This window comes from Rhynchophorus ferrugineus, unplaced genomic scaffold, assembly GCF_030347505.1.
Source record: "Rhynchophorus ferrugineus isolate W39M unplaced genomic scaffold, kcgeb_rfMv2 rfM2, whole genome shotgun sequence".
Classification (NCBI taxonomy): domain Eukaryota; kingdom Metazoa; phylum Arthropoda; class Insecta; order Coleoptera; family Curculionidae; genus Rhynchophorus; species Rhynchophorus ferrugineus.
The window spans coordinates 13,010,578-13,032,748 of record NW_027472581.1 but is presented as its reverse complement, the minus strand read 5'-3'; the positions used below and the strand labels follow the sequence as shown (position 1 = coordinate 13,032,748).

Genomic DNA, 22,171 nt, shown 5'->3' with positions numbered 1-22,171 from the left:
GACAGTACTAACATTTTTTATCCATTATCAGGCCATGACAATCTATGTTCAGACACTCTATTGTTCATCTTCTAAACTGTTTTAAACTTAATGACAGTGCCAGTTCGTTGGTATGTTGTGCAAGTTTCTTATGATATTTTGTTCTTTAATGCTTTGCTGAATCTTTTTAATATTGCTATTGCTTGCTGTGTCCCATAGTTGAATGATGTATGACAATTTATCCATCACTCTACTGTCATTGCTTGCACTGAATCAACACAAAAGTTACAAACAGGTATTGCTAAAATATGACGCTGGACAGAAAAATTGCGCATCAAAAAGAATCGAAATAAATCAGTGCATACTGATTTCACCAACAAGAGAATAACATACAAGCCAGTGTATATAAATCAGCAAGTAGTATCGTATGGAAATACAACCAAATATCTTGGCATGACCCTTGATGTTAAATTCAGATGGAAGCCATACGCTGAGAAAAAATATAAATAACACAAGGTGTAGTATAAAAAATATGTTGGTTATTGGGTAGATATTCAGTCTTGTCAGTATATAATAAGCTTTTGGTTTACCAACAAATCTTGAAGCCTTATACTGTTTAACTCTGGGGTTATACCACCCAAATTATTAAAAATATCATACAAAGATTCTAAAACAAGGTGTTGCGAGATATTGTTGATGCTTCATGGTACATTCGTAACGGCAATCTGAATAAAACCTGGAGATAAAGCTGTCAAGGACTATGCCGAAAGATATGAATAGAGACTTCATCAGTAGAAATGCGCCAAAAAATCCAGACATTAGAATGTGATATGTGTAGTGGCTGTAAGATCTGACTGGAATTACTATGGCGAATTTAAACACATTCTACTTTTATTTCTATCAAAACCTTAGTAGCCACACTTCTAATTTGAAAATAAATATATTTTTTAGAATCTCTATTACATATTATCCTTATAAATCAATATTTTTGTGATTTTTTATTACAGTCATCATGCCTATTACATAATGATGATATTATATTGTCAATATACTTGTGGGGGGTGTATATATACAAAGCCTTTATGTACAGTATATAAAGCGACCTTATAATACAATAAATCTCTTCAAACTCAATTATTATTATATGGAAATGTGGTTTATCAGCAACGCTGTGCAACTGAGTTCAATTCAGTTTTGGTTCGGTTTGGTTCATGCTGCAAACAATCATTTAAGCCTTACCCAATAAAGTGTTGGTTCCTCGTGTTCTTCGTAGCGGATTGCGACCCTTCTCCGTGATATCTAACAAGAAAATCGACGGGCTACTGGAGATCGGTGACGTGAAGGAGTAGCATGGCGTGGGAGCCGTCGTAATTTTGATACACAAATGGGAATCTGAGAAACTCCTCATTATGTGTTGGAACGGTAAAATGTCCTTGCCGGGTGGGAAACTGTTTCTAAACAGAATTGAAAACAAAATTAATGGTCGACCATCGCCCCTTCCAGTCGTAACTATAATTTATTCAAAATAACAGTGACCTCACGTCATCAGGGTATTGAATGTATTGACTCGTAGAAAAAATAGAAATTTGATGGTATAGGCGACATCGAGGAAATGTTTTCCTCGGTTCAATCAGAGGTAGCGCTGCAATCGCAAGTGTTGTTCAAAGTGGTTTTGTTTTAATTGTTTGGAATCATTTTGGTGCCATAAATCAGAAGGAAATCTTCATTTTACGTTGTGTATTTTCTGTATTGTTCTGTGATGTTCATTAATTGTTACTGATTTATTAATTATTATAATAAATGATTATAATAGATGCTGATCCAAGTGAACAATGTTGTGTACGATGTAAAGTCATTGCAGAAAGGAGACATCGTTTAAAGTAATTAATACTACAATATATGGATTAAACACAATAGAAATTTATCAAGGACATGATGTGTGTATCTCAGGCAGGAGTCATTCTTCTAAAAACAGGTCTTAGGGTAAATGTTTATTCAACATTGTTTTTACCAGGTACATATACAGTTATATGTTTATTATATACTTATTACATGTATTTTTTTTATAGAAAGTCAACCTACTTCTTATCAAGACATAAGTAATAATGATGAAAATATTAATTTCAGTAGTCTATGCGGCTGTTCGAAAGATGTGACAGCTAATTTGTAAGGTAATAGTTAATTAGGATAGATTTAGATAATTATAAAAAAAATGTTACAGTATCATCAATTCAAGAATCATCAAAAAAAATCTATTTTGTGATCTAGATATGTGATAATGCTGTGTAATGCTTGAAATTCCTGAGCCAGAATGATGAGAGCGTAAACAACTAAAGGTGTGCACATAATTAATTGAATATAACTATAGAAAATGGTGTTGAAAGGCGTGAAAGATTTGTGTGCACAGATATGATTGTAATTGTTCAAAATTAAACATGAGCATTAGGTTAGAACGTATGAGGAGAAAATAAATACTGTTTTGTAGATATGGTAAATGCATTAGACAGAATTCAATGATCAATTTTATGGAGAATGGTGTACACAAATAGTAGCAGAATAATACAGTGATACCAACATGACTTGCCCAGTAAACACACCATCGAAGGAAACCAGAACTAAACGTAAAAAGGTACATATGTTCTCGAATGAAAGAAAAATATGTAATCTATAAAATATAGATAAAATATGTTTCTCAGATATACAATTGTTAATTAGGTGGCCAGGGGGATATCACTACATAAAAAAAACCCTCCTAGAAACTCTACCTCATGGGTGGTGTGGAAAAGAGTTAAATGTAAACAAAACAAATATAACCTACAAACTATGTTCTTAATTGTAGTTTTAAGTCCTTCGATAATGTATGTATTAGATGTACTATAATGTTAAAATAAATTATATATGATAACATTTTTGTTCAATTATTTTATTTAGATTACAATATTCTTGTACGTCAAAGCCAAACTGAACTAAAACTCAGAGTTGATGCGGCAACATTGTAATGTTTCGACGTTACAAATATCCATGACGCATTACTAAAAAAACTTTGAATATACTATACAAAATATTGTAACTGTATAATTAACTGTAGTTTAAGTCCTTCGATGCATTAGATGTACTATAATTTAAAAATACATTATCTTTGATAACGTTGTTTCATTATTTTATTTAGATTAGAATTTTGTCGTGTGTTAAAGACAAAACCAACTAAAACTCAAGGTTGATGCTCATAAATTTAGATGACGTGAGTTCACAGTTTTATTGAACGGGCTATACCTTTGTTTGACGTTTATTATGTTTAAGGGAATGTAGAGTATGTCTGGGTCTTTGTTATCCGTCGCCAATAGACGATTATCCGAGGATAAATCCGTCTCGTCGCTGGCCTCCTTCAGGTCCTCGAGGCTTCGGTGGGGTAGAGTCGCGTCGTTCGATGCCCTGGTAACGTCGGCTTGGACGTCCGACGACATGGTCGAGTATCCCTCGTCCCTGTTGCCACTTTCCGGCGATTCGTTACCGGTGGTTTCTTCTTCGCTCTTAGAGTTGCTCTGGGCTATAATAAATCATAAAATATTTAATAAATAGCAGGTCACGTGCATACGCAGAAACGATTATAACATTTCGTCGTTTCTTATTTTGTTAATGGTTTTCTTAATTTGTTAATCTTACATTACCAATCTTACTTTACACATTAATTTATTAGTATTGTTCGCTAGCACTTGTATTGTATTTACCAAAATTAACACTTATAAATTATACAAGTTCATGTGGTTCAGTTTGTTTCAATGTTCTGATTTCTTGCTCACTGTTGAGTGGAGGTATTGGTATTGGTACCAGCCAGTGATAATTGGCGTTAAGGTACTACTATTACTGTTATTGATACTGTTGTTTAAGTCAGTGTTAAGCTACGGTGTTCAATTACGAGATTGAACAAATAAATATAATATTAACATGACCAACTATCAAAATACAGTTCTTCGCAGCACTGCTAATGCTCCGTGGTACATTAAAAATGAGGGCATCCACAAAGATCGAAGGCTACCAACGGTCAGTGAAGAAACGGTTTGCGAAAAAATATCAAGAATCTCCTTTTGTGCCATGTGCTTTTATATAGAAAACACATTAGTGCAGCCATCATCAACGATTGTCTGTATTTGTCTTTATAGATTTTATAGATTATATTAATTTTTAACATTAATTTTTTAACTGTGAAATATAAGATAAGTAATCCAAATGAACTTCGTAGATACATATGATGATACGATGATTAATCGAAGAACTTTGTTTTGCTAGCGTTTGATATCAAAATGCAACTATTATTGTAAAATGTATTGCTTGCGGTAAATCCGAAGGTCCAAATAGGCTTTATAATTGCTTGATAACCCAATCTTTCTGACCAACCAGTACAGTTCTTTGATTTTGAGTCCGATTTGCTCTGCTTTTTGTCTATCTTGATGTTTCTAATTTAACCTACCAACGAGATATATTCCGAGGTATTTCGCTGATTCTGCTTGAGGAATTGGCCATCCCTTATGTAATATAATTATGGTTTTGTCATTTCACCGCAACGTACAATTGGCATGGATAGATTTAGAGCTATTAAGCTATATTTTACTATCTCTATATAACAGATGGGGCAAAAGGCTCGCTACCATCTTGGTTATGACGTTTAGGCCAGTTTCGCTTTAACCATTGTGTTGTGTAGGCGTCCAAATTTTATTATGGATATATACATCATAAGAACGAGCAGAAATAGTGAAAATATTTATTGAAAACTATCATTCCATTATGGCCACTTAGTCGAAATTGCGTCAAAAATACCCTAATGGGGTATCAAAAATCCACAATTTATCGTTTACATGCGAATTTTCGGCAGTACGGTACGACAGCAGACAGGCCTCGTTCTGGAAGACAACGGACGTCTCGTAACGCTGAAAATGTGGCTCTGGTGCGCGATAGTGTTGCAGAGTCTCCAGAAACACCAATTCGGAGACATGATTGCCAGTTACACATTTCTTCACGCAGTTTAAGGCGAATTTTGAAAACTGATTTGAAAATGTTCGCCAAAATTCAATTAGTGCAAAAATTGCTACCGAGAGATTCTGATCAACGAGTTGAGTACAGTAATGCAATCCTAAGGCTGTCTGGCGAAACTGAAGATTTTTCGTCTAAATATAATAATATCAACGATAATCAACGATGAAACCCATTTTCTTCTCAGTGGCCACGTCAATAAACAGAACAGTCGGTTTTGTGGAACACAGAATACTCAATTAATTCATGAAAAATTATGGCATCCACTAAAAACAACTGTATGGTGTGATATTCATGCTGGAAACATCATTGGTTCCTATTTTTTTGAAAATGACCAAGGCGTTGCAGTAACTGTTACTGCTGAACGGTACCAAGACATGATTCGAAATTTTCTACTAGGACTAGAGGACATGTGGTTTCAGCCAGATGGGGCCACAGCACACACAGTTCGTTCAACAATATAATTACTAATGACGTTTTTCCACGAATACTAAATTCGCGAAGTGGTGATTTAGCATGGCCAGTCAGATCTCCGGATTTACCAGCATCAGAATTTTCTTATTTGGTTTTTTTTTAAAATCAAAAGTTTATGTGAATAAACCCCAAACGATTCGACATCTTAAAGACAATATTCGTCACGAATTTGAACAAATTCAGCCTCAGAAGTTGCAGAATGTCATGAAAAATACCTTAAAAAGAGCCAAAAGTTGCATAGCGAATCGCGGTTATCATTTAGTCGATATAATTTTTCAATCATAACGAAAAAAAATGTAAAGACCAAATAAACTTGCTGCTGCAGCTTTATTGTTGAGCATTGAGACCAATCTCTATTTAGTTTCAAAAACTTAAAATTTAGTTTTTAAATCTTGGTTTGGTCAAGAATGATAGTGTCAGTATAATCTTCGCTCTTTTTTTGTATGTTTGAAAGAATCAGACGCAAGGTTTCAGAGCATTGAATGACAAGTTTACGCCAGTTTCATAATTTTTCAGAATAGAGCGATATATATGAATTCTAATAAGCTTAAAATGTTTCTAAAGCACGAACGATGACATTGCATCTTACCAAATATGTAATTTCTGATACAAACGTTTTGGAACTGGCAATTTCGATCATGGTGATTAAATAAGGCTTATTGTATAGCCTTGAAGAGCTTGACGATGCGGAATTTCTGTCTCTGAGACTTGAAATTAGCTAGGAGCCATACGAATTGCAGAAAGTCAGAGCTAAGAATTGAACAAGTTGAGTGAAAAATATAAACAGAAAATGCCATTTACTGAGTAAAAAAGAAAGTAGGCAAATGATGCTGCTGTATGACAACGTTAGAGCTCAGGTTACTAGTGTAACTCCCAATATCTAGATAATAGGAACTTTTTACGAACGTGACTTATTTACCAGATTTGTTTGAACCAATACCATAAATGTCTACTTTTACATATTTTTTAAAACATTTGACAGCTTCAATGGCAAAATAATTCTAACGCTTCATAAAAAATAATAATTGCTTTCTTGTCAACTAACTATAGATTAAGTAATAATATTATTGATATAGTAAAAGCATTAAAGCACATGACTGATGATTGTAAATATATGATTATGTACATGTTTGAGATACAAATAGCAAAAGCACATCGAATAATGCTTGACGAGTTTCATTAATTAACAAACAACATTTCAAGAAGCTTCGTTTTTTATCTGGCATTTTCGTTAACACATTGACTGAAAAATCTTTCCCAAATATACCCCTAAAAGTGCATCGTGTAAGATTGTTGTATTTGATGGTAAAATATCATGAATTAAGTGTAAGTTATCATAGTTAGCCGCTAGTAACTATTATTTGTATTTCAGGCAAAAGTGGAGACCAAAATGAAGAAATATGTACAGGATGTCCGTTGGAAAAGTATATTTTTTTAAATGTAGATGCCCGCAAGATGTGAATTTAGCAGCCAAACGCCTTTTTCAGATTACAGTATATTTAACTGAATCAGTATTCATTATAATATTCCTCAATCAAAAGATGATCCAAAGTTAATGTGCTAAAAAATATATTTAATGAAAAAAGTTACTTTTATATAAGTTGATGTTTTACTTAGTAATGAAGAAAAAGGTACATTTTAATTCTTACATTATTCAATTAGAAAGAAACAGAAGAAAAAACTAGAAAGCAAAAAAAAAAAGAAAATAAAAAAAAACTTGTATAAAAAGAATATTGGAAATTTTTACTAGGAATTTAAAAAACTGGATATATTGGGCCTCAATTAACCAAACAGAGAGATACAGAGAGACAAAGAGTGTTACATTTTTACGATATCGGTTAAAAGAACGAATGAAAAATACAAAAAATAAAACCAGCTGAATTTATGAATTTTATGATGTATACATTTACTATGAAACGCTATAAAAGTTGAATTTTCCCATTGGTCATACTGTATTTATTGCTCCAATATGCTTTGTTTCATAAATACACGTGTATTGATATATTTTAATGATTAGACCGAACGTATTTCAGTCTATGTGTTAAGTGATCGATGTATTAAGTGTTGGTGATATTTCTGTCAATATCGAGTTAAAAGCACAGATGATTTGAAAAAAAAAACCTAATACATGCAGATCAGTATTTCAACAAAAACATGTGGAAGCCGGGATATAAAAAAAATTAACGAAAAAAGAACCAAAAAAAACTAGGAGGGGACTACAGATGAAGGGGTTGAGTTGTTAATGATTGCTAAAGATCTTTACCTAGAATGGGTCTGGTTCTTTTGAGTCTCGTTTGTAAAATTGGTAGTTGAAGGTTTAGCGAAACGGGTCGTTTCGGTGGTACCCAAAGGGCGGAATCGATGGCGCCCAGAGCCTCCAGCAATTTTTTAGGCGTCACTTCCGTACCCTTCAGCTCTGTCCACAGTTTCGTCAGAACCTGGTGTCGTTTTTTATCTTCCAGCGAGAATTTCGTCTCTGAAGAAGAAATATTAGCACAGATTACACAATTTTGAAGATAACCGAGAAAGAATGTGATGAACGAATGCATTGTTCGATGGCATTTCGCTAAATACATGCTACGGGTTACTACAGAAAATAAGGGGTTTAAATTCATGTTGGATCTTACATCCCTTCGATTATTTGTTCATTAGATTTTAATGTCAATAAGTAATGGACTGGAATAGTCAACATGCATTTTGATATATAAAAGATTTGATATATAGAGTTTAAATTAAGAAACATTCCCGTTTTTATAAACAAATAGCTTAAGTCTAATGCACATTAGGTGTAATTACTTGACGAAAGTCACTGTAAGCTCGTGATATATTCACATCCTCTAGTAATAAATTTTCATTAAGTTAAAACATTAACTACTATTGAAACCGGCTGAAAAGTCCCGGCTCTAACACATAGACGGCGCTAGTTTTATCGTATTTACCACTTTCTACTCATAAGTTTGTGAGTTATTGTGCTAAGAGTGACACTATTTTTGTTACTTTCATAACCATAGATTAAAAACAATTGCGTGTTTTAATTTTACACTGCTTCTTGATGGGAAAGAGATTCCGTTCAAGTGAAGCAACGGTTTGAAAAGTGTTTTAAGGACTTTGCTCTATCAGAAACAGCAATAAAACGTTGGATGGACGTTCAAAAGAGGTGGTAACACCAAAAAACATAAAAAAATCCACAAAATCGTTTTGAAGGATCGAAAGTGAGTTGCGTGAGTTAGCTAACATCACAAAGGTATCAAAAGAACGTGTTGGTTTTATATTGCATGAGCATTTGACTATGAGAAAGATCTGTTGTGCGTTAGGACATATTTAAACGTAACAAACAGGTATTTTTGCATCGATATGTGATAATGGGTGAAACACGGACCCATAACTTCACTCTGGAATCAAAACGATCGTCATCTGATTTGACAGCAACTGGTTACAGGTCTGTTTTAAGACAAAAGATAAATGGTTCTAAAAAATGGTTGATTGTATGGTTCTTGATAGAGATTACGTTGATCAATTTTGAACAAAAAATAAAAGCGTTTTCTTTGTTACGCCAGCGACTTTTCAGCCCATGTTTTATGTCAAGACAGCGAAGAACAGAACAAGCAATGTAAGATGTGGGGTTACAACTTTGTGAATAAATTGAACAGTTTCAATAATTTACCAATTTATAAATGTAATAAATTTTATAATGCCTTATAAATTAAAAAAGATTAATACAAATTGAATATTGAATTGAATATATTAACATTAATATTTTTTAAAGTTGCTGATGTAGAAGATGTAAAAAATGATGGAAAATATTTTGTATACTACATATTTTACTAATTTCTCTCAATAAATGCCTTCTTAAAAGTGAAAAAATGTTTAGAATACATGTAAACACTTCATAAGAATTTTGGACGAAAAAAAATAAGAAAATTATCGAATATAAGGTATTGAAATATTCTGAAAATATTAACGGATAACCATCCACATTATTTGAAGTATCAACAAGCAAACGTCATTCACTCACTAAAAGAAGATGGAATCGTATTTGTACTAGTAATAAAACGAATCAGGATGGATTAAATGACCTTATGTCGATATTAGATCATATATATTAATGAGAATTGGGCCACAAAGGTAAAAAACATTTTACATAATTTAAGTTCATTCTAACAGGGTATGCATTTATTGTTAACAACCGCAATAACTTTTCCTAGACCTCATATACTTTTTAAAAGAGGAAAACACTTTAGTTAATATACCAAGGTAATGATGAGCGTACCTAAAATGTTCACACCATCTGCTGAAAGCCTCTTGTCCGTCTCGGACACAGAGAACTCACAACTCTCGCTACCCGGACTTTCCTCGAGGATTTCGGAGTTAAAAGAGTTACAGTGTTTCGTGGTTAAACTCGTGGATAACAACATGGACGGTGACGTGTCCGGTGACAGATCTTGACCTGCGACAACAAATTCGATTGAACTCACGAAACTAATGGTACGGGAAAGCGGGAAGGATACTGTACCTTTGTTTTGACACTGAATACTCAGTTGTTTGGAGAACGCCTCCAGATCTCCGGGAGATCCTGGATTTTCTCCTCGCAGTTGATGGACCAACATCGATGTCAGCGCTTGGTTTTGCGATTCGAGTTCCTGTATTTTACTCTTGCTTTTACCAACTTCCTCTCGCAGGCCCTAGAAGAGATATCATGAACGCGAGTTAATAATGGCTGAAACAACGTACCTTTTGAGCAAGGATGGCTTTAACGACTTGATTGGCGACGTCGTCCAGGCACTTCTCGTAGTGTTTCCTGGACTCCTCGGCGTGACGTTTCAAAACGGCCGTATGAGCTTGAAGAAATCCTTCGGGATGATTCTCGTGGGACCTCTCTTCTAATTGTTGACGTAGCGTCGTTATTTCTAGGTTCAGGCGGGCGATCGTGTTCTGGTATTGTTGACAACGATTCTGTAATGACACATTCATTGTAAAAATCAAACTTGGATCAATTCGAACTGTCATTTTTGTAAAATTTGACGGGAGAATTTATACAGTCCTTTAGCAAAAATGTAAAAAATAAAAAGTGAATTGTTTTTTTTGTAATAATTTCACTATATATAGAGATATGACTCATTAGTATCAAGGATTTCTTGCCTGGTCAATGTAATCAATATACTAGGTGTATACTGATTATGCGTGACCATTATAAAATTATTTCTTATGGATAAATAAATAAACAACTAACAATATATAAATAAAAGGTAGACATGTCATAAGGGATAAAAATAAAACGAGACTACAGTGAATATATAAAAATATAAAAGAGCAATTTTTTAATTGGGCTACAGAGGCATTTGATTGGCTCATTTCTATAACCCGATTATTTGTTTCTGTTTGTTTATGACGCCATTTTTGTGTGTCTGACATAAAGTACGATCAGCATTGTTGTGTCTTAAATATAATTACTATTATTTGTGTGGAAAAAAAACCAGACGTAGCTTTCCTTGTAAGACACAACTCAAGTTGGCTAGATTAAGGATGTGTGTTAGTTAGCATTGCTTTTACCTGGTACGTATACAATTATTTATAGAAAGCATTTGTGAAAATTTTGTGCAGAATGTGCATTTACAGAAACACAACAGAAGAAATAATGAAAATATTATCCATACTTTAAAATCAAAATGTGTCCAAATTGGATGATGGTAAAATTACATTGAAGGTAAATGTGATTATATGACATAAAAAGTTCTTGTTATCCTTTAAAAAGTTGTTTGTAAAGTGCCATCAATTAAAAATTTAATTATTTTGAAGGGGTTTACTTGAAACAAATGTATATGGGTTAAGATACTTATAATGAGTATTTTGCTGGCTCTGAGACCACTTTTTTTATTGATTCATTTTACATATAATAGCAAATGTTAACGAATTTGCTATTATAAACAAGAAATATTAATCAAAACTAAGACGGAAGTGTACCATAACAGAGCAATTTACAGACCAGTCCTGACATTCGATCGTGAGACGTGGGTATTGTTAAACAGAGATAAAAGCAAAATACAAGCAGCGAAAATGAAATAAATGAGAAGAGTTAGATGTATAACAAATATGGACAGGATGATAAGTAACCAAACAATTACAGAGCCTGGAAGACCCAACATAGGACAGGTAAAGAACATAACACACTTACAACAATGTGTGTTATAAAAGGTGTTTTTCGGATTAAATATTCTCTATTATCTCATTATCTTTCATTAAATTATTAATAACATTTTATCTCTAATAATTATTCATTCTGTTGTTTATAATTGTACCTTATAATAGCAAAATTTATAAACATAAGTTTTTAAGATTTTTTTTTTGTTTTTTGTATACATTTTAAAATATGTATATTGCTGTAATATGCAGAAGGTAATGACAGAAGCATATAAATGGTGAAAATTAAACATGAATTTCATGAATAATGAACATGAATACATAATTTATTGATTTTTTTAGCAAGTACAGTGGTCTCATCCTTATCAGTCAATATCAATAATCCTGATCAATATGATGATTTTTTAAGATGCTTTATAAAAATTATATTTTTTTCTGCAAACCAATTTTTACTAACGAATTTTGAATTTTAGCCAGTTCAAAAGATTACAAAAATAATCTGACAAATATAAAGATGATGTTAACATTGTTATTTTTTTAGCAAGTACAGTGGTCTCATCTTTATCAGTCAATATCAATAGTCCTGATCAATACGAATAGACCGACTCTCACCCAGGAAATTAAGATAATCTCAGGAGACGTGACGTGATACTCACATGTCTCATGTCAATAATGAAGTAATACAACTCTTGGATAATATCAGAATACAATTAAACCATCTGATATTGTGTAGTATAAAGATAAGGCTGAATGGTTCTTCTAGATGTATATCTATATTTAAGTTCCTGTAAAGATAAATTGTAGGTTAGTCGGCAACGACTAGCAAAAATGTAGTAAATGTAAAAAATGCAAAAATGTTGTTTAAAGAAAAAAAAAAGGTGTTAATAAGTAAAGCTTTAAGATAAATACAGTTAGGAGTATTTTTTGATGTAAATATCTTTCCGCACACACAGTTTTTACATAAAACTTATTGAATAACTTAAATTAAACTCGAGACTGAATATTTTGTTCATTTAATGGCAACAGTAATGTACCGTATCAGTACAATCTAACGATCATAAAATTTGACTAGACGTCATAACTAATGAACAAACAGATGAAAAGAGAAGCGGAATTTATTTGACTTTTATTATATCTATATATAATAAAATGACACTCTGGATACATCAAGTATAAATTTAATTGGTCGTAATTTCCGCGAACCTTCAGGAACAGGTAACTTAATTAAGATAAAAATAAAACGAACTTTATAGTGGCATAAATTGATTTTTATGATCTCGAGCCCCCTCCAACCCAAGTCTAAATATACATCTGTCGACTTTTTAGCATCCATTATCATTTCGTCCTATTCAAATCCGTCCCTCTGCTCACGACAGCCTCACCAGCACCCCCTCCCATTGCCGAAATACAACGGCGTAAAGCACTCTTCCCCATCGCCATCCGCAGTTCCGGTTATTATTTTTACATTTTCGTTCTCCACTAGGACAAAGCTTAATTAGTGTGAAAAGAGATAGTGGCGTGTGCGTGCGACAAATGTAGCAGAAAGCTTTGAAATGTTGGAGAGAACCTAGGCCCGCCCTCGACCGGTTGAATTATTCAATGGACTGTCACATATTCGGCGTTTCCCTCATTGCACCCACGCTATTACTTCCAAGAATTGTGGGCGGATTTCCTCCGGTTCTATCGGGATTATGATAGTTGGAACGGTTTTGATAAATGGACATAAAAACCGTACGGCGTTAGATAAACTCGCAGCTTACACGCCATACACTATTATTTTACACTCGTATGACTCCGTAATGATATGAAGTAAACAAAGCTTGTAAGCTTGAATGTGTGCATATAAATCAACGCCACATCTCTTCTTAAAAAGCGAAAGTTTCCCTTATATTATACCAGAACAGTAAATTCAATTTCAATGGTTTAAAATAAATTGTGTAACTTATACAAAATTAACAGGTCAATTGAAAAGTGCCCGGCCTACCATAGTAAAACACATTTTTTTGGCAAAATTTGTTTTTTTATTTAACATAATTCCCTTCAAGGATGATACACTGATTATAGCGACCCTCCAACTTTTCGATACCATTTTTGTAGTACGATTTGTCCTTTGTTTCAAAATAGGCCTTAGTTTCGGCGATCACCTTTTCATTCGACGAAAATTTCTTCCCAGTGAGCATTCTTTTGAGATCTGAGAACAGGAAATAGTCGCTGGGGGCCAGTTCTGGAGAATACGGTGGATGAGGAAACAATTCAGAGCCCAATTCATGGATGTTTGACATCGTTTTCACTGACTTGTGACACGGTGCATTGTCTTGGTGAAGTAGTACATTCTTTTTCCTCAAATGCGGTCGTTTTTCGGGTTCAACGGATGATGGGTGGTGGTGGGTGCAGTCCACATGGATGACTGTCGATTGGACTTCGGAGTGAAATGATGGAGCCATGTTTCATCCATTGTCACACATCGATGCAAAAACTCGAGTGTATGACTCTTACTCATCTTGAAACAATGCTCCGAATCATTAACTCGTAATTGTTTTTGGTCAAAAGTGAGCTCGCGCGGCACCCACTTAGCACAGAGCTTATCATATCATACCCAAATATTCGTGAATGATATGATGTACACGTTCAGTTGATATCTTTAAAGTATCTGCTATTTCATTCAATTTCAATTTACGGTCATTCAAAATCATTTTATGGATTTTTTAAATGTTTTCGTCGGTAACAACCTCTTTTGGGCATCCACTGCTTTCACCGTCTTTATTGCTCATTTCACCGCGTCTAAACTTAGCATACCAATCCTTGATGGTTGATTTTCCTGGGGCAGTGTCCAGAAACTCGGCATCAACTTTTTGCTTCAACTGTATTTTTTCACTTCAAAAAGCATTATTTTATCAACACGCGAAATTCCTTTTTATCCTTCCTCCTAGAGGACATATGGTTTCAGCAAGATGGGGCCACAGCACTCACGGCTCGTTCAACAATTCAAATATTGAATACGTTTTTCCAGGAAGTGGCGATTTAGCATGGCCAGACTTTTTCTTATGGGGTTGTTTAAAATCAAAATTTTACGTGAATAAGTCCCAAAACGATTCAACATCTTAAAAACAATATTCGTCACGAAATTGAAGAAATGTAGCGTCAGATTTTGCAGGATGTCAATAAACGTCGGGCACCATTTAGCCGATATAATTTATCAATCATAACGAAAAAAAAAATAAATAAAGACCAAATAAACTTTTTATGAAAACTAAACTTATTTCTCTTTTCTTTGAGCAAAGTTATAGGCAATCAAAATAGTAGCGGGACTTATGCCCCACCCGTTATAATTTTTCTAACCTATATTCTATAAGATCTGAAAGAAGGACAATTTATTTCTTTAAGTATCTGATTAAAATTTTCTAATGTTATATATTATTAGTTATTATGTTAAAGGCGTATTTAATAGTTTTGTTATTTAATATTACTTAATATTGTATAAAACAATACACGTGTTGCATCATTAAATAATTGCAAAATTAGTCAAGCCATGTTTCAAGCAAACAAATATTAAATTGTTAATTACTGAATTAGCTTAGCGACGGCGTAAATATGACTCGAACAACGCTCGTCAAATGATTTTGCAACCTGATTCTCGCCGATACGTTAATACTCGAATGCCCTTGAGCGCCGGCCGATTAGTTTTCGGCCGCGAAAATATCGTCGTCGAACACACATACACCATCCCCGTTTATTTACTCAGGGCATCGAGTGACACTTATCGGTATTTCGACACTCTTTGCGTGCGAACAGTGAGTCACGGCGTCCGTCTCGACTGATTAGGTCTTGTCCAAACAGCAGACGGACGAGAAAATGATTTTGTTGTTCTTAGGGTCGACCGTCTACTTCAAATAACGTTCAATCTTGGGTAATTGTTGGTAAGTTTCGTTTAACCGATATAGTCTCAAGATCGTTAAAAAAACAATGAATCATTTGGCTCAAGATGGCTGTGTGATTTAGGCAGATTTGAGTGGGTATGGTATTTGGGACTAATCCACAAGAAAAGCAAATTGTTACCGCGGAACTACTGTTAATTTTTGGAGTCGTATCTTTTCGAAGAAAGCTTTAGAGTCTTACATTAAGGCTTATCCTCAACATTTAAACCTATTTCGGCTGGAGTTCCCCATGGGAGTGACTTGGGACCACTCCTCAATCTGAACAACAACAAAAAATAGTACTTGGAATCTTTACCAACGACAAGGATATAGAAAAAGTGTAAGTGGCAGTCAATAAGATTCACAAATGAACTAGAGACAGGAAAATTCAGCTTAATAGCTTGAAATCTACTAAATGTTAAGTTTGTGTTGCAGCGAAATGATAAATAAACCCTAATTATATCGCTGAGGGATAGACAATTGCTCAAGCAGAGTTAGTGAAAAATATCAGCATCTATCTAGATGGTAAATTGAATTGGAAACATCTTGTTCCACAAAAAGCAGAGCAGATCAGACTCTAAATCAAGGAAATGTACTGGTTAGTCGGAAGCTACTTCCAACATGACATAAAACCAAAGAGATTGGTTTATCAGTCAATTATAAAATCTATTTGAACTTATGGGGTGTCAATATGGGATTGCACTAACATATCAAATCGATTAGGTATCCAACACTACAAAAACAAACACTTACAGCTACGGGACCAACCAAGAATTTGACCGTGAGATCGAAATCAAATCGATATACAAGGAAATACAAGAAAAATCATCGTGTAGGAAATGTATCTGTATAAGTGTTGCTTTTAACTTAAGCTTAAGTAGTCTAATTTATTTTTTTTCTAATTTGGGAAAAGCAAATTCATGTATCCATTCCACACTCGTCTTGCTGGTGTATTGAGTTAAGATTAATTAAAGCAACAGCAAAAAGAGCTAAGTAATGTAAAATTGACTTAGAAAAAGTATTGCTGATTTAACCAAAATAAGTATAGAATATTTTAAATACTTTGATAGATAGTTATAAAATTAATATGTTTAAAGTAAAAACACGCTCAAATTATTTTGCAACATGAGAACGTTCAGCAAGAAGGAAGTTGTTGTTCTGTGTTATAAATAATTGGATGGACATCTCCCTTAAACACAATGAGCCTCAATGAACGTCTTGAACGTCAATAGTTACCAAACTTATGTGCAAAATATCTCTTTCTTCAAGGCTCTCTTTCTTTCTTTCACGTTGTGGGTTTACAGAATACCACATCCAATGATTCTGTCTTGGTATTTGTGTATCTTGTGTCATACATTTTAAGTCTAGCGTTAACCACTTATTCTAATCATTTTTCAGTTCAAAAATGTATTCATTGAGAAAAATTAATTGAAACATTTATGCATTTGTCTTTTGTGTTCAGTCAAGCTATGTTGTATTAATCTGAATATGGATGTCCAGCTTCGGTGTCGATATGGATGGCTCTCCTGTGGTAACCCAATACTTTTTGCATTTAGGATTGTCGTAGTAGATTCAGTTTTTTCGTCGGCCAAACTATGTCATAAAAAACTCTTCTTTTGTTGCCTAGGAAGTAATAAAACAACGACGTTGAGCAGGTTCGAAATTGTATTTTCGGACAATTCCTGGGGTAAACGATTTCAAATAATTCATTCATCAAATGCTAAGCTGTCTGAACATTTTTTGAGAGGTTCAGCTGGGCTTTTGTCAAAGAAGTCTTGTTTTCAATCATTTTCATTGATTTATATCATTCTCTTAGAAATGTTTTGGTCCTCTTTTAGTCTTTTATTCTGATTTCAACAATAAAAGTAATATACGCCGAAAATGCAATTTTGAGCGTCCCATGATTAGTACCTGTATACACTGAATAACTCAATTCGTTGAAAATTGACATTATGTTTACAGAATGTTTTGACTGAGTTCAAATTGTATCGTTTAAAATAATATGAAAATATAATCACTAATCGTGAAACTTTTCGATCTATTAAAACGTTTCGATATTGATAAATTCATATTGATAGAATAATGCGCAAAAACCCAAAGAATTACCCTGACTAAGACTGAGAAGATGACAGAAGCATTTATTTCTTTTTATTCCTGTATATCAACGTTTTTCCAAACAAGTGGTAACTGTGTTCAAAATACGTATTGCAGGTATGTTGGCTGTCTCCAGAAAACGATGAACTGTTATATGTCTCTTACAGCCTTAAAAATCAATACATGTTTTATTGCTCATTGGCCAACGGAGAACAGTGTTAAAACATCGAAATTACTTCAGTAAAAAGGTAATCGCAACTCCATATCTATAGTGCTCGCCATATTTTAAATCGAAATAAAACATTTATGGTCTATAAACCATTATTAGATCTCTGTATAGCCCATATAAAGCTAGCGTTACCTGATATTTCGCCTCGTTCATTTCGAAAACGATTATCAAGCCTAATTACGCAAATAAATTTCAAGAAAGTATTTTGGAGAGAAGAGACATTATTCACACATTATATTATTCTTGCGTTGTTTTGATTTTTTAGAAAGTGTAGTATTAGATCTTTTTTGAGTCATGGCATTTTTAAGAATCAATTTAAAACAACGAGACCATATATATAGTTGGTAATGCACTTAATATCTAGTCATTTAGTCGACATTCACGCAAAAAATTTAATCATGACCAAACAACATAGCTATGAAGTAAAAAATTGAACAAATAGGTGTCATAAATTAATGGAAGAAAAAAATGAATAATTACACCATTGGAAAGATATTGGCCAATTTGATGCAATTGATCAAAACATATCTGAAATAATAGGTCAATTGAAAAGTCCCCGGCCTACCATAGTAAAACACATTTTTTTGGCAAAATTAGTTTTTTTTATTCAACATAATTTCCTTCAAGATACACTGATTATAGCGACCCTCCAACTCTTCGATACCATTGTTGAAGTACGATTTGTTCTTTGCTTCAAAATAGGTCTCAGTTTCGACGATAACCTCTTCATTCGACGAAAATTTCTTCCCAGCGAGCACTCTTTTGAGAACAGGAAATAGTCGCTGGGGGCCAGATCTGGGGAAATTGGGTTTCGACAATTCATCAATTCATTTTTGCCATCGTTTTCACTGAATTGTGACACGGTGCATTGTCTTGGTGATAGTTTGTTATTTTTGTTCAAATACGGCCGTTTTTCGGCGATTTCATACTTCAAACGGTCCAATAACGGTATGTAATAGTCGCTGTTGATGGTCCTTCCTTTTTCCAGGTAGTCAATGATAATTATTCCATGCGCATCCCAAAATATAGACGCCATAACCTTGCCAGCTGACTGTTGCGTTTTTCCACGCTTTGGAACGTGTTCATCGTATGCAGTCCACTCGGATGACTGTCGATTGGACTTTGGAATGAAACGATGGACCCATATTTCATCCATTGTCACATTTCGTTGCAAAAACTCGGGTTTATTATGTTTGATCATCTTCAAACACTGCTCCGAATCATCAACTCGTCGTTGTTTTTGGTCAAAAGTGAGTTGGCGCGGCACCCACTTTGCACAGAGCTTTCTCATACCCAAGTATTCCTGAATGATATGATGTACACGTTCAGTTGATATCTTTAGAGTATCTACTATTCCATTCAATTTCAATTTTCGGTCATCGGTGGTAATTCATCGTCTTCGGTGCTCATTTGACCACGTCTAAACTTAGCATACTAATCTTTGATAGTTGATTTACCTGGGGCAGTGTCCGGAAACAGTGTTTCTTCAAAAAGCAATATGTTATCAACACGTGAAATTCCTTTTTATCCATTTTTTTCACAATAACAAAAGTTGCTTCACTGAAAATGTTATAATTCACAAACTCATGACCCGACAGCCGTCAAATTTATACACGCATCTTTTGGAGGGTTAGGACTAACTGAAAAACATATGGATTTAATTCTAGTAGCGCCATATATGTGTCAGGCTGGGGACTTTTCAGTTGACCTGTTATATGCATAACTGCTAAACTAAAAAGGTTCTTTATAATTCAATAAACAGTAAAACACTTCAATAAAGATTATTTCATAAAAATTTTGTTGGAGATAAATTTACAAACATATATCATATACAAAACTCAAAACAAACTGATAGAATATGATATAAAGGAACAAGAAGGGAGAAAAATGTTCACACATTCACGTCTACATCAAAGCATCTATAGCAAAGCATATTGATTGAAATCACATAACTATAAAACATTTATCTAATTAATACTTTAATTAATTAACTATGCTTACACTGTACTTAAAATGATAAAAACATATAGTATGGTTTCTTATACGCAATATTATATTTCAATTAATGATTGTGAAATTGAAAAAAATCTTCTGTCAATTTATATTCAATTATAAAATAATTATTATCTCTCTTAATATAAATAATACACGTTTTAATATTATTTAATTAATGTAATTTTAATTAGTCGAAGACAATGGGGAAAACTAAACGAAACGGAAGATAATTAAATCGTATTAAAAGCTTCAGAGAATTCTATATTAATTATTCCGGTTTCAAAATCGATAATAATTGTATATTAATTTAGAACTAATAAGCGAATAAATAGAGTTGTTTTAATTAGAGTTTTTTAACACTATGAAGCCTTTAAATTGCTTATATATATATATATATATATATATATATATATATATATATATATATATATATATATATATTATTCTTTTTAGGTGTAGTTAAAAGTCGTTCTAATTAATTTTACAGCTGATATACTATAATTCTTACTGAGGCTTACAATGACCATGTTAGATCTTCAAAAAGACTTTGTTGTTATGTTAAAGATAAAGAATATAAAAAATATCTGAATTTGCGAAACTTTTGGAGAAAACTCAATTGTTTGTAGAACACTACTTTCATAAAGGTTTTCTGAAGTTGATATGCTTGGACCTTAATGAAACATGTTAGAGATCCCAAAAATGATCTTCCTTGGGACAATGAGACTGAAATAGTGAGTTTGCATGAAACATGAAACAGTGCATGATGTACGAAATAGTGATTTTTCAACATAACAACGCTGGACCGAATTTTTTAAAAGCCCCCTTGGGGACTTTTCAATCAATAGTGCTACTATAAATGAAGCAAAATGCAAAAAAGAATAATTAACCTAAAAATATTTTCAATAAAAGAACATTTTGAGACTTTTTAAATGCTAGTTAATTTTTATCAAAAAACAAACAAACAGGGAAAGCCTGTTGAAGGCCGTCATAATTACAATATAATTTTTATTAAAAACATACGTTATATTGCAAATATTTCGACAATAGGATCGACCACGGGCTAAAAATAGACTCCCATTTTTCAGAACTGTTGAAACCGAAATAATTTCTAGGGACACACCTTCGTAGAACTTAATTTTCTACGAAACACGTAACTTAATTGAACACGTAAACTGTATATTAATTACGTCGATACGAAACATTTCCGAACAAAAAGTACAACACAAGCCGAACATGTGTTAAATTAATGGGTAGATGAAAAAGTAATCTACGAAGTTAACGTTTAAATATAAAAACTCTTAAGATTCCTTAAAATAACTTTCATTTAATGAAGTAATTGCCATAGGAAACAATAAAGTATTGTAATTTTTTGATACTTTTTGCGAAGAATATATTATTTTGTATTTTTCTGTTAGAATTATTTAAATTTATTTCAAAGTGTTTTTTGTTTTGTTTTTGACACCTTATAAGAATAAGACCATATGATGATGGATTAACCAAAGAACCAATTAAGTTTTACCAATATCGTTTTATTTTCTTCAGTATGATGTTATATGTGGTATCAAAGAACTAAGAAGGATATTTAAATCGCATTGTGTTGAAGTTAATTTCTATAAATTATTTATTTTTGGAAGCTGTAATACAAATGATAATGACTATTTGATTTTTTCTCATGAACATTAACACTTCACATTTTGTTAAGGGAAATTTTTTATATTTTTTTTAGATTGAATATGGTGGAATATGAAACTAGCTATAACAGGTCTATTGAAAAGCACCAGGCCTGATACATAGATGGCGCTACTAAAATTAAATTCATATGTTTTCTAGTTAGCCCTAACCCTCAAAAGATGCGTGTGTAAATTGAACAGCAGTCGGATCATTAGTTTGTGAATTATAGCATTTTGAGTGAAGCAACTTTTTCTATTGTGAAAAAAATGAATAAAAAGGAATTTCACGTGTTGATAATATATTGCTTTTTGAAGGGAAAATATAGTTGAAGTAAAAACTTGGCTTGATGCCGAGTCTCCGGACAATATCCCAGGAAAATCAACCATCAAGGGTTGATATGCTAAGTAAACAGCAGACACTCTAACGATATCAACTGAACGTGTACATCATATCATTCACTAATATTTTGGTGTGAGAAAGCTTTGTGCAAAGTGGGTGCCGCGTGAGCTCACTTTTGACCAAAAGCAACGACGAGTTTATGATTCGGAGCAGTGTTTGAAGATGATCAAGCGTAATAAACTCGAGTTTTTGCGTCGATATGTGACAATGGATGAAACATGGCTCTATCATTTGACTCCGAAGTCCAATC

The 22,171-nt window shown here is 33.2% G+C and overlaps 1 protein-coding gene and 1 long non-coding RNA gene across 13 annotated transcripts in view; one reads left to right on the top strand and one right to left on the bottom strand.

Moving 5' to 3' along the window:
- Positions 1–22,171, bottom strand: part of LOC143191823 (uncharacterized) — an 870,958-nt gene that overhangs the window by 17,284 nt on the left and 831,503 nt on the right. For 9 of the 12 annotated variants that reach the window (XM_076397236.1, XM_076397232.1, XM_076397238.1 and 6 more), the window contains 6 exons: positions 10,213–10,434; positions 9,995–10,163; positions 9,752–9,928; positions 7,745–7,957; positions 3,253–3,526; positions 1,219–1,433 (listed from right to left, as the gene is read on the bottom strand). In XM_076397236.1, the coding sequence (XP_076253351.1) occupies positions 1,219–1,433; positions 3,253–3,526; positions 7,745–7,957; positions 9,752–9,928; positions 9,995–10,163; positions 10,213–10,434 (1,270 nt within the window). The remainder of the gene's footprint in view (positions 1–1,218; positions 1,434–3,252; positions 3,527–7,744; positions 7,958–9,751; positions 9,929–9,994; positions 10,164–10,212; positions 10,435–22,171) is intronic. The other 3 variants (XM_076397237.1, XM_076397235.1, XM_076397243.1) reach the window with 1 other exon arrangement.
- Positions 2,057–2,828, top strand: LOC143191923 (uncharacterized). Its single transcript, XR_013004669.1, has 4 exons — positions 2,057–2,145; positions 2,201–2,315; positions 2,465–2,608; positions 2,676–2,828. It is a non-coding gene; the product is annotated as an uncharacterized LOC143191923 (long non-coding RNA).